This window comes from Muscardinus avellanarius (assembly GCF_963383645.1).
Source record: "Muscardinus avellanarius genome assembly, chromosome: 6".
Taxonomy (NCBI): Eukaryota; Metazoa; Chordata; class Mammalia; order Rodentia; family Gliridae; genus Muscardinus; species Muscardinus avellanarius.
In genome coordinates this window covers 137213993-137226508 of record NC_137791.1, presented here as the reverse complement: position 1 = coordinate 137226508, position 12516 = coordinate 137213993, and the positions used below count along the sequence as shown (strand labels likewise).

At 60.9% G+C, this 12516-nt stretch overlaps 1 protein-coding gene across 4 annotated transcripts in view; it reads left to right on the top strand.

Moving 5' to 3' along the window:
• The window catches only part of ACOX3 (acyl-CoA oxidase 3, pristanoyl), a gene marked incomplete at both ends in the record, with an annotated part of 33699 nt that overhangs the window by 15777 nt on the left and 5406 nt on the right, over positions 1-12516 (top strand). For all 4 annotated transcript variants that reach the window (XM_080697787.1, XM_080697789.1, XM_080697788.1 and 1 more), the window contains 5 exons: positions 1649-1771; positions 3458-3578; positions 5466-5588; positions 5889-6002; positions 9794-9909. In XM_080697787.1, coding sequence (XP_080553913.1) covers positions 1649-1771; positions 3458-3578; positions 5466-5588; positions 5889-6002; positions 9794-9909 — 597 coding nt within the window. The remainder of the gene's footprint in view (positions 1-1648; positions 1772-3457; positions 3579-5465; positions 5589-5888; positions 6003-9793; positions 9910-12516) is intronic.

Genomic DNA, 12516 nt, shown 5'->3' with positions numbered 1-12516 from the left:
GGCTGGCCCAGGCTTGGGGAGACAGGTAGAGGTGAGGAGGCAGGCTGGCCCAGGCCTGGGGAGACAGGTAGAGGTGGGGAGGCAGGCTGGCCCAGGCCTGGGGAGACAGGTAGAGGTGGGGAGGCAGGCTGGCCCAGGCCTGGGGAGACAGGCAGAGGTGGGGAGGCAGGCTGGCCCAGGCCTGGGGAGACAGGCAGAGGTGGGGAGGCAGGCTGGCCCAGGCTTGGGGAGACAGGCAGAGGGCAGAGGCAGGCTGGCCCAGGCTTGGGGAGACAGGCAGAGGTGGGGAGGCAGGCTGGCCCAGGCCTGGGGAGACAGGCAGAGGTGAGGAGGCAGGCTGGCCCAGGCTTGGGGAGACAGGCAGAGGTGGGGAGGCAGGCTGGCCCAGGCTTGGGGAGACAGGCAGAGGTGAGGAGGCAGGCTGGCCCAGGCTTGGGGAGATAGGCAGAGGGCGGAGGCAGGCTAGCCCAGGCTTGGGGAGACAGGCAGAGGCAGGGAGGCAGGCTGGCCCAGGCTTGGGGAAACAGGCAGAGTTGAGGAGGCAGGCTGGCCCAGGCCTGGGGAGACAGGCAGAGGTGGGGAGGCAGGCTGGCCCAGGCCTGGGGAGACAGGCAGAGGTGGGGAGGCAGGTTGGCCCAGGCCTGGGGAGATAGGCAGAGGGCGGGGGCAGGCTGGCCCAGGCTTGGGGAGACAGGCAGAGGGCTGGGGCAGGCTGGCCCAGGCCTGGGGAGATAGGCAGAGGGCGGGGGCAGGCTGGCCCAGGCCTGGGGAGATAGGCAGAGGGCGGGGGCAGGCTGGCCTAGGCTTGGGGAGGCAGGCTGGCCCAGGCCTGGGGAGATAGGCAGAGGGCGGGGGCAGGCTGGCCCAGGCCTGGGGAGATAGGCAGAGGGCGGGGGCAGGCTGGCCTAGGCTTGGGGAGGCAGGCTGGCCCAGGCCTGGGGAGATAGGCAGAGGGCGGGGGCAGGCTGGCCCAGGCTTGGGCCGAGCTGCGCATGGACAGGTCCGTCTGAGCAGACGGAATGGAAAGGCCGACAGACTCGCCGTTGCTTCTCCAACTTCCCCGCTTGGGGACTGTGAACCTGTTTCAATGAGGAAATAAACTAGGGTAAGCAGAGTGTCCTGGCCTGCACCTGGGTAGCAGGGTTTGCCATGGACATGGGGCCGGGACACAGTGTGGCCCCCAAAGCCGCTCAGTGATTAAGGGAGCCAGGACCCAGTTTCACTCGCGGGGTGCCCCGGGCAAGGCGTCTGTGGCAGACATGATGAGGACTTCCCACCCCGGGGCCTCGGGGGCCCGGGCGAGTTCGCAGTGGAGGCCACAGGCATTGTCTGGCCCAGCAGATACGGGATGAGCGGGCAGTAGGCCCTTCCCTCCCTCCTGGCCATCATCCGTCCAGCAGTGGACATGCCCTGCCCCATGGCTGACGCTGGGCACACCCAGCTTCAGGGGACACCCTCGGCCCCAAGGAGCCTCGAGGCGTGCATAGCCTCAGTTTCCCCATCTGCCTTGTGATTGCTTCACTCTTCAGCCTACTGTGCGCAGGCTCAGAGTCAGCCCCGCGGCGGGGCCCAGTTCACAGGCGGGCTGACCGTGGGTCCCGAGGCGCTGGTGGGCAGCCGGCCTCCCTGAGCCCGTCCGTTCTCCTAGCAATGGCGCTTGCTCCCGTACTTGGCGGCAGCCTATGCCTTGGACCACTTCTCCAAAACGCTCTTCCTGGACCTGATGGAGCTGCAGCGCGGCCTTCTGGCCCGTGACCGAAGCGCCAGGCAGGTGAGCTCTGGGAGGCGGGGCACCGCTCTTCACCTGGGGTCCAGCAGCCCAGGCTTTGCCGTCTTTAATTCCCTTGGCGCGCTGGGGGTGGGAGCCAGGGCATGTGCGTGCTAGGCAAGCGCTTCCCCAGCCCCAGCATTATTTCAAGACGCAGTCAGCCCAGATGGAGGCGTGACGACAGGGCCCCCGCCGCTCCTTGGCCATCCCACGCCCTCGGGCTTGGCTCGGGCCGAGGCTGGAGCGGTCTGGACTGTGTCCAGCGCCTGGTTTCTCAAGGATGTGCTGACACCACTCCTCGTTCCCGTCTGTGTTCAGCTGTGGTTCTGTTGAGAACATGATGGTTTTGCAAAGTCCGCATTACCAGCCTCTCAGCCAATTTCACGGTTCTGATCCTTTCAAAACAACCAGACAAAGGGCCAGATCCACTGACAGGATTGTAGCTGGCAGTCAGGGATTTGTGCAGATCCCTGAGATCAACGGGCCTGTCCCCGTGGGCGGCCTGGGGAACCACGGCCCCTCCTGCTCCTCCTGAGCGGAGTGGACGCTGAGGACAGGTCAGGAATGCTGCAGGTGGGGTTCCGCTAGCATCCTAAGGAGCCTGTGCAGCTGGTGTGCCTTGGAATCCCCAGTGTAGACAGCGAGAGCAGGCCAGCGGCAGGTGGCGTGGACCATGGCAGGGCGGAGGGCAGGCGAGCGTCATTCCTGAGAAATGAACGTCAGGCGGGGGTCCCTGGCGACTGCCGGGGACACCGATGTCCTGTTAATAATGCTGCAGTGAGTGTAGTCATGTTTATTCTTTCTGCAAGTCAGGCAGGCAAGGAAGATCTGTAAGTAGCTCCTTTCTACCTGTTTATTTATTGACTTATTTATTTAGATGCTGGGGTTGAAATGAAGGGTGCTCTACCTCTAAGCTGCACCCCTGAACTCTTTAAAAAATTTTTATTTTAAAACAGTCTTGCTAGGTTGCCAAGGGTCTTGCTAAGTTACTGAAGCTGGCCTCAAACCTGCAATCCTCCAGTCTCGGCCTCCAGAGTACTGGGAGTACAGACGCGCACCTCCATGCCAGGCAGTGTGAAGCGGGTAATTTTGTCTAGCAGGTGTGTCCCCTTCTTCTGAGTTGTGCTTATTGGATATCAAGTAGAAGCGAGAGGTCGTTTATTGAACACATGTGAGACCGGGGCGGCCAGCGAGGGCCGTGCCAGGCCGGCCTGTCTGCAGCGCGTGGCGTCACGGTGCACCTGGTGCTTGGGCCTCCACACGCAGCCGCCGTCCCTCCTCCCACGGTCTGCTCCGGGCCTCTGTGTCCCCGAGCTGGATCTGCACACGGAGCTGTGCTTCAGTCACGTTCATCGCTGAGAGACTGAGCAGACCGTGATTCCTGAACAGACCCCCGTAATCACAGATGGTCTCCTCTAAAATTCAGTTACGTTGCAGTACTGGGGATTGAACCCCAGGGCGCCCTACCACTGAGCTCTGCCCCCGGCCCCTGGTTACTGAGCCAGGATCTCGGCCTCGGTAGTTGGGCATTACCAGCGTGCACCGCCTGGCCTCCTGGCCTCTTTTTTCCCTGTAACTGAGGAGTGTCTTAGACTGGGGCACGGAGCTTTGGCGCTGTCGCTAACCTGGGGCCTGCTGTCTAGCACCGGAAGTCTCTTTCACCTGTTCTCGTTGGCTTCCCTCACCAAGGCGGAGCTGGGACGCGAGATCCACGCCCTGGCGTCGGCCGGCAAGCCCCTGGCCTCGTGGACCGCCCAGCAGGGGATCCAGGAATGCCGCGAGGCGTGCGGCGGACACGGCTACCTGGCCAGTATGTTTTGGAAAAGCTCGTGGTGGTTTCCTGTCCTCTGCCCTGCTGTTTATGACATGGGGCCAGGGTCAGCAAACTGCAGCCTGTGCCTGCTTTTGCAAATAAAGTTTTATTGGCACATAGCTGCACCCATTTGTGTAAGCACTTGCTGGGTCTCTGCACTGCAGTCTTGCATAGGCAGAGACCACGCGGTGCACACGTCTGAAACCCCCTGCCCAGGGCAGGACGGGACAGGACACGTTTGCCGACCCCTGCCTTAGACACGCCCTTGCCGCTTTCTGACGCCTGATGTTTCTTGTTCAAAATTTTTAATAATGACGAAACGTAGAGAAATATTTGAATGTGCCCAGTAAAAACCATAGCAGAAAGCAGTGTATCTGTGTGCTCGAATTGTCATTTTGTGGTTGGTGACTTGGAAGGAAACCAGCACCAAGTTTTATTCTTGTGGACAATTCTAAAACCTAGAAAGGGCAGCATCCTATCGGCCTCGCCTGCGCCTCCTCGGCCTCGCTGGCCCGCCCCTGTCTGGGTGGGAATCCCACGCAGGTTATCATGGCAGCTGAGTCCGTGTGCTTACACGAGGCACGGGCTGAGGCCTGCTGGACGGCGGTGGCCGCCGTCTGCTGCAGCTGCTGTTGTTAACACTACTGTTCCCACTGTCTTTGCGCCAGACCTGCCCAGCTTCCTGTGCGCAGATCTTAACTCATTAGTGAAAAGTGGCTGCTTAAAGAAGGCCACGTCCTCACTGCGAGCAGCCGCAGGACGGCAAAGCCCTCCTCGGCCCACGGAGGCGGTGGAGGCTCCTGCCCCGTTGTGGGTGCCCCGGTGCTGGCGTGTGGGCACTGACGCCCCCTGTGGCTATGTCCAGTTGCTCTCACATGTGTCTGACCCCAGGGCTGGCAGTGGCGTGGCCCTCGGTGCCCTCCACGCTGTCTCCCTTACACGCTTGCATGCGGGTTGTCCTGGCTGAACATAGTTTACCCTTGTGTGTCCCTACGTCCTCTGTGTGATGTTCTGAGTAGTTTTATCACAAAAACATTGTAAGTAGTTAATTATAAGCAGTGCCTCTCCCTCTGGTATTAAGCAGAGTGAGGAGGGTGAGCCCTGCAGGATCAAACACGATGGAGGAAGGGAATCGAGGCTCTTAGGTGACGCAGGGCCGGGACCAGGAAGGCTGAGGGCAGGGACGAAGGTAAAGGCCGAGTCTAGGGTTCGGATGTCAAGTAAGAGGCTCCCCCGCCTCGCTACATCTGGTGGCTTTGCGGTGGCATCGGGGATGTGGCAGCAGGTCAGGGAAAGGCTATCCGAGGTCCAGGTGGCCACAGACTTACTGGCAGCGTGGAGGCCACGGATCCTCTAAACAGCCTCGGCCGGGCTCACCCTTCCAGGATGCTGGAGCCCTCCTCGCCTGCTGGCTCCCCCTCCCGGCCTCATACCTGGGGAGCAGTCGAGGGTCCGGACGGCACATCTCAGACCGTGAAGGAACCGGGCCACTGAACTGTCAGGAGCAGTGCTTGAAGAACAAGCTATTTGAAATTATATGCCAAGAAAAGTCCACTCAGCTGTAGAAGGAAGAAGGGCGGCCCCAGGGAGTCCGCTCCCTGCAGACACCTGCCTCTGCGGTGGCCCCACGCTGGCTGGGGGCTACAGGTCCTAGCACAGCCTCCTGCTGCCCGCCCTGACCTGAGCCCTCCACGCAGGTGCCTCTGTATCCTGGTGTTAGCGATGAGCATCCCGGCCAGGGCTAGCGGGAGGTGGGCTGGGAGGAGCAGGGGGTAAGCACGTCTTCTCTGGCCAAGGGGGGCACAGGGCTTCCCCGCTGTGCGGGTCATGGCGGGTTCTCTCCAGTAAGCGCCGGGATGACAGGCACGCTGTGTTCTGTTTCAGTTAACCGGCTGGGCGACCTCAGAGACGACAACGATCCCAACTGCACGTACGAAGGCGACAACAACGTCCTGCTGCAGCAGACGAGCAGCTACCTGCTGGGCCTCCTGGAGCAGCGGCACCAAGGTGGGCTCCCGGGCCTCTCGGGCCGGCAGGTTCTCTGCTCCTCCGACTTAGTACATCTACCAATGTGTGCCCTGTGTCTGCAGGGAGAAAGGAGTGGTGCCAGGTAGTGAGCCTGTAGACTCCCGAGTGCCAGGCAAGGGCATGGGGCTGCACAGACAGCCGGCACGCGGCTCTGTGGTGTGGGGATCACGGGCAGGCTCCGTGGTTTGGGGCTTCCTTGTCTTTCACCAAAGTCACAGGTGTCTGTGTGTGTGTGTGTGTGTGTGTGTGTGTGTGTGTGTATGTGTGTGTGTGTCCTAGACGGAACTCGCTTCGAAAGCCCTCTGAGGACCGTGGACTTTCTAGAGGCCTATCCCAGCATCCTGGGCCAGAAGTTCCGTGGCTCCTGCTCTGCCGACTGGCTGGACTCTACAGGTGCGTCCACTCCTCCACTCCCGCGGTGGTGGCGGGCACGCTCCCCTGGATTTTCTCTGCCATCGTCCCGAGAGGACTGCACTCTAGTTTTGCTGGGGCGATGGGAGCGGGGCGCCTGGGCACCGCTTGTCCATCTGCTCATTCTGGGCCTCTGCTCCTACTTGGCGCTGAGTTAGGGGCTGACTCCAAGATGAAGGGCGCCCTCCCCGGGTAAGGTGAAGGGGAGAGGCCTCCGTGGCATGGTCTCTGCCTCCTGGGCAGTGGGCTGGCCCAGCAGGAGGCGTGCCGTCCTGCTGCAGTACTTTGCTGGAGTCCACCATCTCCAGCCCACCCGTGCCACTCCGTAAGGCCAGGCCAGCGTCTCCCCTGACTTGGCTCATTAGCGTTCAAGGTAAAGCATGCTGTGATGTGTATCCAGGTGGGCAGTGAGGCCACGTGGGGTGGTGTGTGGGCATGAACAGTGAGGTCACATGGCATGGCGTCAGGACCCCAGGTCCCTCTGCTGAAGCCTATCAGAGGGTTCTGTGGGGAGCCATTAAGGTTCTCCCCTAAAAGAATATTTCTGACTCAGCTGGCTGTCCTTCACCCAGAGTCAACAAGATTTGGGGTTATGGAAAGTTCAAAGTAAAAGGTCTGGAGAAGGTCAGGTGGTGATGGCACGGGGGTACTGATTAACCTACCTGTAACGTACGTGCTTTGGATTGGTCTGTATTGTATTCTGGTGGTGACGGCACGAGGACATTGATTGACCTTAACTCTATAAATACCTTTAGAGAAATGAACCCGTTGTCGGCCCAAGAGAGATGATACTGACCCAGAAGTAGGCGTCAGCAGGTAGGTTGGCCAGTAGGTCGACCAGTAGAGATTCGACCCAGGAGCAGGGGTCGGCCAGTAGAGATAGGCTGGCGCCCCCCCCCCCATTAGTATTAATAAAAGATTTTTGGAATCAAATTCTTAAGAGTTGAATTCTTCATCCTCACGCCTCTCTTGGGAACCCGTACTTTTGCCAGCTGGTTCCGACAGGGTTCTGGGAAAGGCGGAGGCAGGGAAGCTGTTGAGACAGGGTGTGTAGGCTGATGACAGCCTCCTCCCTGCTCGGCCATCCTCTACTCTCAAAGATGCCCCCTTCACGGGTACTTTCACCCATACCCATGAGCGCTTTCAGACGCTTGCTGGGGAGTCGCCTCCCGTCCACACGAGCACATCAAGACAGCGAGACGGTCCCTGAAAAACAGGGCTAGAAGGAGCTCCTGACAAAGATCGTGGCGCAGATGCGCCTTGACGGCCGCCAGCTCTTGCCAGGGCAGAGCGAGGCCTGAGCCCCAGGGCCGTTAGCATTGCCGCCAGGTGAGACCTGGTGCAGAGAGAGCCTGGGACACTCAGTCTCTTTGGCCTCAGAGGGACACCGGGCCGTGTTTGAGGACGGCCCAGGCAGGCCAGAGAGGTCGCGCTGCGGCTGATGAGCTGAGAGAGTGGCAGGTGCCATTCCCAGCCGCACCGTTTGCGTGGGCTCTGCTGCTGTAAGCCTCAGGGAGAACAGGGCCCTGGGTGTCCACCTCCAGCAGTGCCCGCCCTCCTGCTCCCGGCCGCCACCTGCTGGGAGGTTGCGAGGCGCAGGGGCCGCCATGGTCACGCCCACCTTGGCTGGGGACGTGGGCTTCCAGGTGACATCCTGAGGGTGGCATTTAAGACTCAGTGATGATGTCTGGGCAGCCTAGAGTCTCTGCGCCCCAAGGCTGTCAGGGAACCAGAACCAGCAGGCAGAATCTCTCAGTCAGGAGGCAGAAGCGGAAGTGACGGTATCGGCAGGGCTCAGCTGCCCGGCTATCCAGGGACTCTGGTGTCCGTGGCTGTGGCTGCGTGTCCCTGTCCTGCCTCCCTGTCGCCCGGCCTCTGTCTTCTCTTTTCCTTCGTAAAGACCCTTTCACTGGGTCTAGGGCCACCTTAACCCACAGTGAGCTCACCTCTGTATGCTTAACTTTGTGCCTGCAGAGGCCCTTCTACTGAGGCCCAGGTGCCGGGTCCACAGCTGGGCAGCACCTAGGGCCTCTAGGTGACACATGGCACCCGGCAGCCCCTGGCGGTCCCTCATCCCTGCACCTGCTGCCCACGCCCGCTGGGATCACCTGCTCCCGGAGAATCTCAGACACCTGCCTTTCCTTCCCTCCTGTCCTCCAGTTGCTGTGTGGCAGTGGGCAAGCTGCCGGCATGCCCAAGCCTGTGAGAGGGTTTGGTTTTTAGTGGGTTGCTCCGTCGCACCGTGAAGATTAGCTGATCGGGTGGAGGAGCAGCCAGCCGTGCCGGGGCCTCCTGCTCCCAGGGCACAGGGCTGGCTCGCCGCAGCACGCGAGGCAGGCCCCTCTTTTCCATCTGGGAGCTATGAGCCGAGCAGAAGGGCTCCGTGCTCCCCGCAGCTGGAGGTCTCCTGGGTTTGGGTGCCAGGCCCCGTGTGCCTGGGCAGAGGCTGGGTGAGAGTGTGGACTCAGAACCCTCGTGGCACAGCGCTGTGTCCTGGCTCTGCTCTGCCTCCTCTCCAGGGTCAGAAGTGCCTGGGGAGTCAGCCAGGCTGGATGCGAGGAGGGGGAGGAGGAGGGACCCTCCAGGGGTCTGTCCGGCACGCCCCGCCGCTCCCCTCCTGCGGCCTCCTGTCCTACAAGGCTCCCTTAGACTTGCAGCAGGCACGGGGCAGCCTCAGAGAGGGTGAGGTTGGGGGGCAGAAGGCAAGGCTGCAGTGCCCTTCCCATGGCCACTGCCCCTCTGCCGGGCAGGGCTCCCGATGTTCCACGGGCCCTCATGCTGCCCAGGGAGCCGCGTGGCATCTTTCACGGCCTAAGAGCGGGAGCTCAAGCGAGGATCCGCGACTCTTTTCTTTGGTACTGAGCTTTGAACCCAGGGCCGTTCTACCTTGAGCTACACCCAGTCCTTTTTATTTTGAGACAGGACCTTATAAGTTGCCGAGGCTGGCTGTGAACCTGCACTCCTCTGGTCTCAGCCTCCGAGTGCGCCACCACGCCCAGCTGCAGCTCTTCTTAAATGGCGCTCCGCAGCCCACAGCCTCCTGGGAGCTCAGGGAAACCTCCCGGTCCGGAAGCGCCCCGCTTTTCCCTGCCCCACGTGCCTTGGCAGGGGTGGGGTGGGGTGGCTTTGAGCACCTCCGCCATGCTGCAATTTTCCAGCCTAAAATGAACCCGCCCCAGCCCGGCGGGTGCCGCACGCTTGTGATCCAGGGACTTGAGAGGCTGAGACAGGAGGATCCGCGTTCGTGGACAGCCTCCGCCACTCAGTGAGGCACTCCAAAACTTAGTGAGACTGTTTCAAAGTAAAGAATAAGAGCCGGGCATGGTGGCACACGCTTGTAATTTAAGCATTCTGGAGGCTGAGCCTGGAGGATGGTAGTTTGCAGACATCCTCAGCTACTTAGTGAGGCCCTCGGCAACTCAGTGAGACCCTTTTCAAAAATAAAAGGACTAAAGACATAGGGCTGGAGGTGTAGCTTGGCGGTAGAATGCCCCTGGGTTCCATCCCCAGACCTGCAAAATAAATAATAAATTAAAAATCTGAGTGGGTGTGTAGCTAGAAGTAGAATCCTCCTGGTTTTAATCCCCAGCACCACACACACACACACACACACACACACACACACCCAACGTAGCGCACCCCATACCCTCTTCATGGAGATGTCCCAGGACACGCACACAGCTGCGGTGTTTTCTGACCAGGGTAAGTGTGTAAGTGTGTGGGCGTGTGAGGTGCTCTGTGGTGACTTTTCCCTCCTGGCCCTTGTCTTGAAGCCCCCCTGGCAGCATATAAGTGGCTGGTCTGCTACCTGCTCCGAGAGAGCTATCAAAAATTCAACCAAGAGAAAAGATCAGGAAGCGGCGACTTTGAAGCCAGAAGCAACAGCCAGGTACCCGTCTCTTTTCTGTGCCTCTGCTCTCTCTGGTGTCATGGCTGGAAGCCAGGCGTGCTCTGGGCTCCTCCGTAGGCCTTGGTTGGCTCCTCTGAACAGGGCCACGACTCAGGTGGGGGTCGAGTCCGCGGCAGTGGGGCCGTGACATCGGGACCACGCGGGCCTGCCGCCGGCAGGGCTCGGGCCGCCCCTCGCTCATCGGGCCACCCCCTTGCTCAGTGCTCGGCTTCAGTCTTGTTATGGGTTGTTGCCCCCACGGGGTCCTAGGGGAGCGGCCAGGGTAGTGGCTTTATGACTGCCTCGGCAAGCGCACGCATATCACGCTGGGACAAGAGCTGCCCCTCATGTCTCGGGCATCCATGGCCCAAAAGCACCCTGCTGTAGCTGTAGCACTCTGCTGGGTGTGGCACATGCCTGTAATCCCAGTACTTGGGAGGCTGAGACAGGAGGATCTCAGGTCCGAGGCCAGCCTCTGCAACTTAGCAAGGCTCTCAGCAACTTAGTGAGACCTATTTTAAGATAAAAATAAAAAGGGCTGGAGGTGTAGCTCGGAGGTAGGATGCCTCTGTGCATGATCCTCAGTACCAAGGTAATAAGTAAAATGGAAATAGCAGTTTGCCTTGCGTTGCCAGCCAGGCCCCCGGGGAGATGTGGCTATCCTGACCAATGGTACGCAGGCCTTTAGAGCTGCCCAGCGGCCATGTGGCCCTTCGTGTCGTCCTAGCAGCCCATCCGCTGGCGTAGGCCGGGCACCCGCTTGCATTACCCCGCAGCGTACCTGTGTGCGCTCCTGGCTCGCCTTTACATTTTGAGCCGTGTGTCAGTGATCTGGTGGTGGAGGAGCGGGGAGGCTCTGGGTCTGGGTCCTGTGAGCTGGGGCCCCTGGGCAGAGCTGGGAGTGGACAGGCGCAGGCTGAGGCAGGACGGCACGGAGGGCAGGAGTGGGGTGGAGGCAGCTCCGAGGCGTGGAGGGGAGGGAGGCCCGAGAGGGCTTTGTCTCCCAGACCTGCTCAGGGTTGGGGCAGTTACGGGCGAGCCCCGGGCGTTCCTGACTGCTGGGAGCTCAGAGGCTCTGGGCTGGATGCCGGGGCCGTCTGGTGCTTGTAACCGCCGTGTAGCAGGGGAAGAGAAGGTTTGTTTAACCTCAGCCAGGGACAGGCCTTCTTAAAACAGGAAACTCAGAGGCTGCAAAAGAAAGCTGTTGGGTTTGACTGTCGGAGCTGAGCGTTTCTGGCCGGGGGTGGCCCTGGTGGAGGGCTTGCCCACCACGTGCAAGGCCTGGACTCCATCCCCAGCACTGCGAAAGGGGGAAGTTCAACATCTCCAAAGAGCAAAGGGTCCCGTCCCCAAAGTGAGATTCTGGGCTGGGGAGGGCCATGGCGCACGGGCCACAGAGCTCGTCCCTGGGAGGGAAGACGCCCCAGACTGAGGGGCGCCTGGCCCGGGACAGGAGCCGGGGCCGGGGATGAGCAGGCTGAAGCTCATGGCCGGGCGCTGCTGGCCACCTGCCGCTCCACACGCTGTTCTTTTGTCGACAGTACCGGTCATTCTCCTTAAAATCAGGTGTGCTTGCCCTTTGACCTAGCAGGAGGAGTCTGTGGGCTTTTATTTTTTAAATCTACATGTTCTCGACAGTAAGGAATGGCATTTATTGTTCACCTGCTGTCAGCCAGTCGTGTCCAGTGAGTTATTTAAAAACAAAAGCGTGTCTCTGGTGTTTGGTCTGGTGATGCCCTCCCGTGTTCCAAAGCCCGTGGACATGAAGAGGTGTGGTGAGCCCCTCCCTCCGCAGCCCCGCGTCCCACCCCAGGAGCAGGCCCCTCGGGCTCCTCGGGTCCTCTAGAGATGTGTCTGAGAAGGCCGGCAGGACAGTTGCTCCCCTCTGGCCCCACAGGGCGCCACACGCTTCATCTCATGTCCTTTCTTTGGGGATTTAAGAAAGCCGAGGCCGAGGGGGAAGCCCAGGGTGCTCAGCCGAGCAGGGCCGGGTGGCCCCAGCCAGCTCTCCATGTCCTGCACAGCTGTGTCTGGACCTGAACGGCTTTGGTTAGGGCCTGACGCATTGTCACCTGTCAGGATGCAGAGAGGCCCAGAAGTTCAGGGGTGCCAGGCATCGGAGTCTCCCTCCTTTCCTGGGGCTGGAGCTGTTGGGGCCGTAAGGAAGCCCAGCCTTGGGGACCAACGTGGAGAGGTGACAGCTGGGGGCGGGTACAGCCACCCTGCTCTGGGCATGTTTTCTCTGAGTCCCCAGGCTCACGGCTGCAAAGTGCAGGCCGTCCTTGGCTACAAGTCCAGGCAGTGTCGTCAGAGGCCGCACCGGGGACAGTCCAGCTGCTCTGGCACCGAGTGGCTGGGAGGGTGCTCCAGAGCAGACCCGGCTGGTCAGCTTTGGGGCCGGCCTGTGGGTGCCAGGAGCCGTCTTGGCCTGCGGGCACCAGCCACAACAGTCACTAAGGCAGTGGGGTCTGCAGATTGCAATGACGGACTGTCCAGGGCGTCTGTCCCCAGAGCCTGTGTCCCAGGTGACCAGCGCTTTTATCTGGATGTTTCTCAAGGACAAAGGAACGTCATGAGCCATGGACAGGGCACACTAGAGCCATGGCA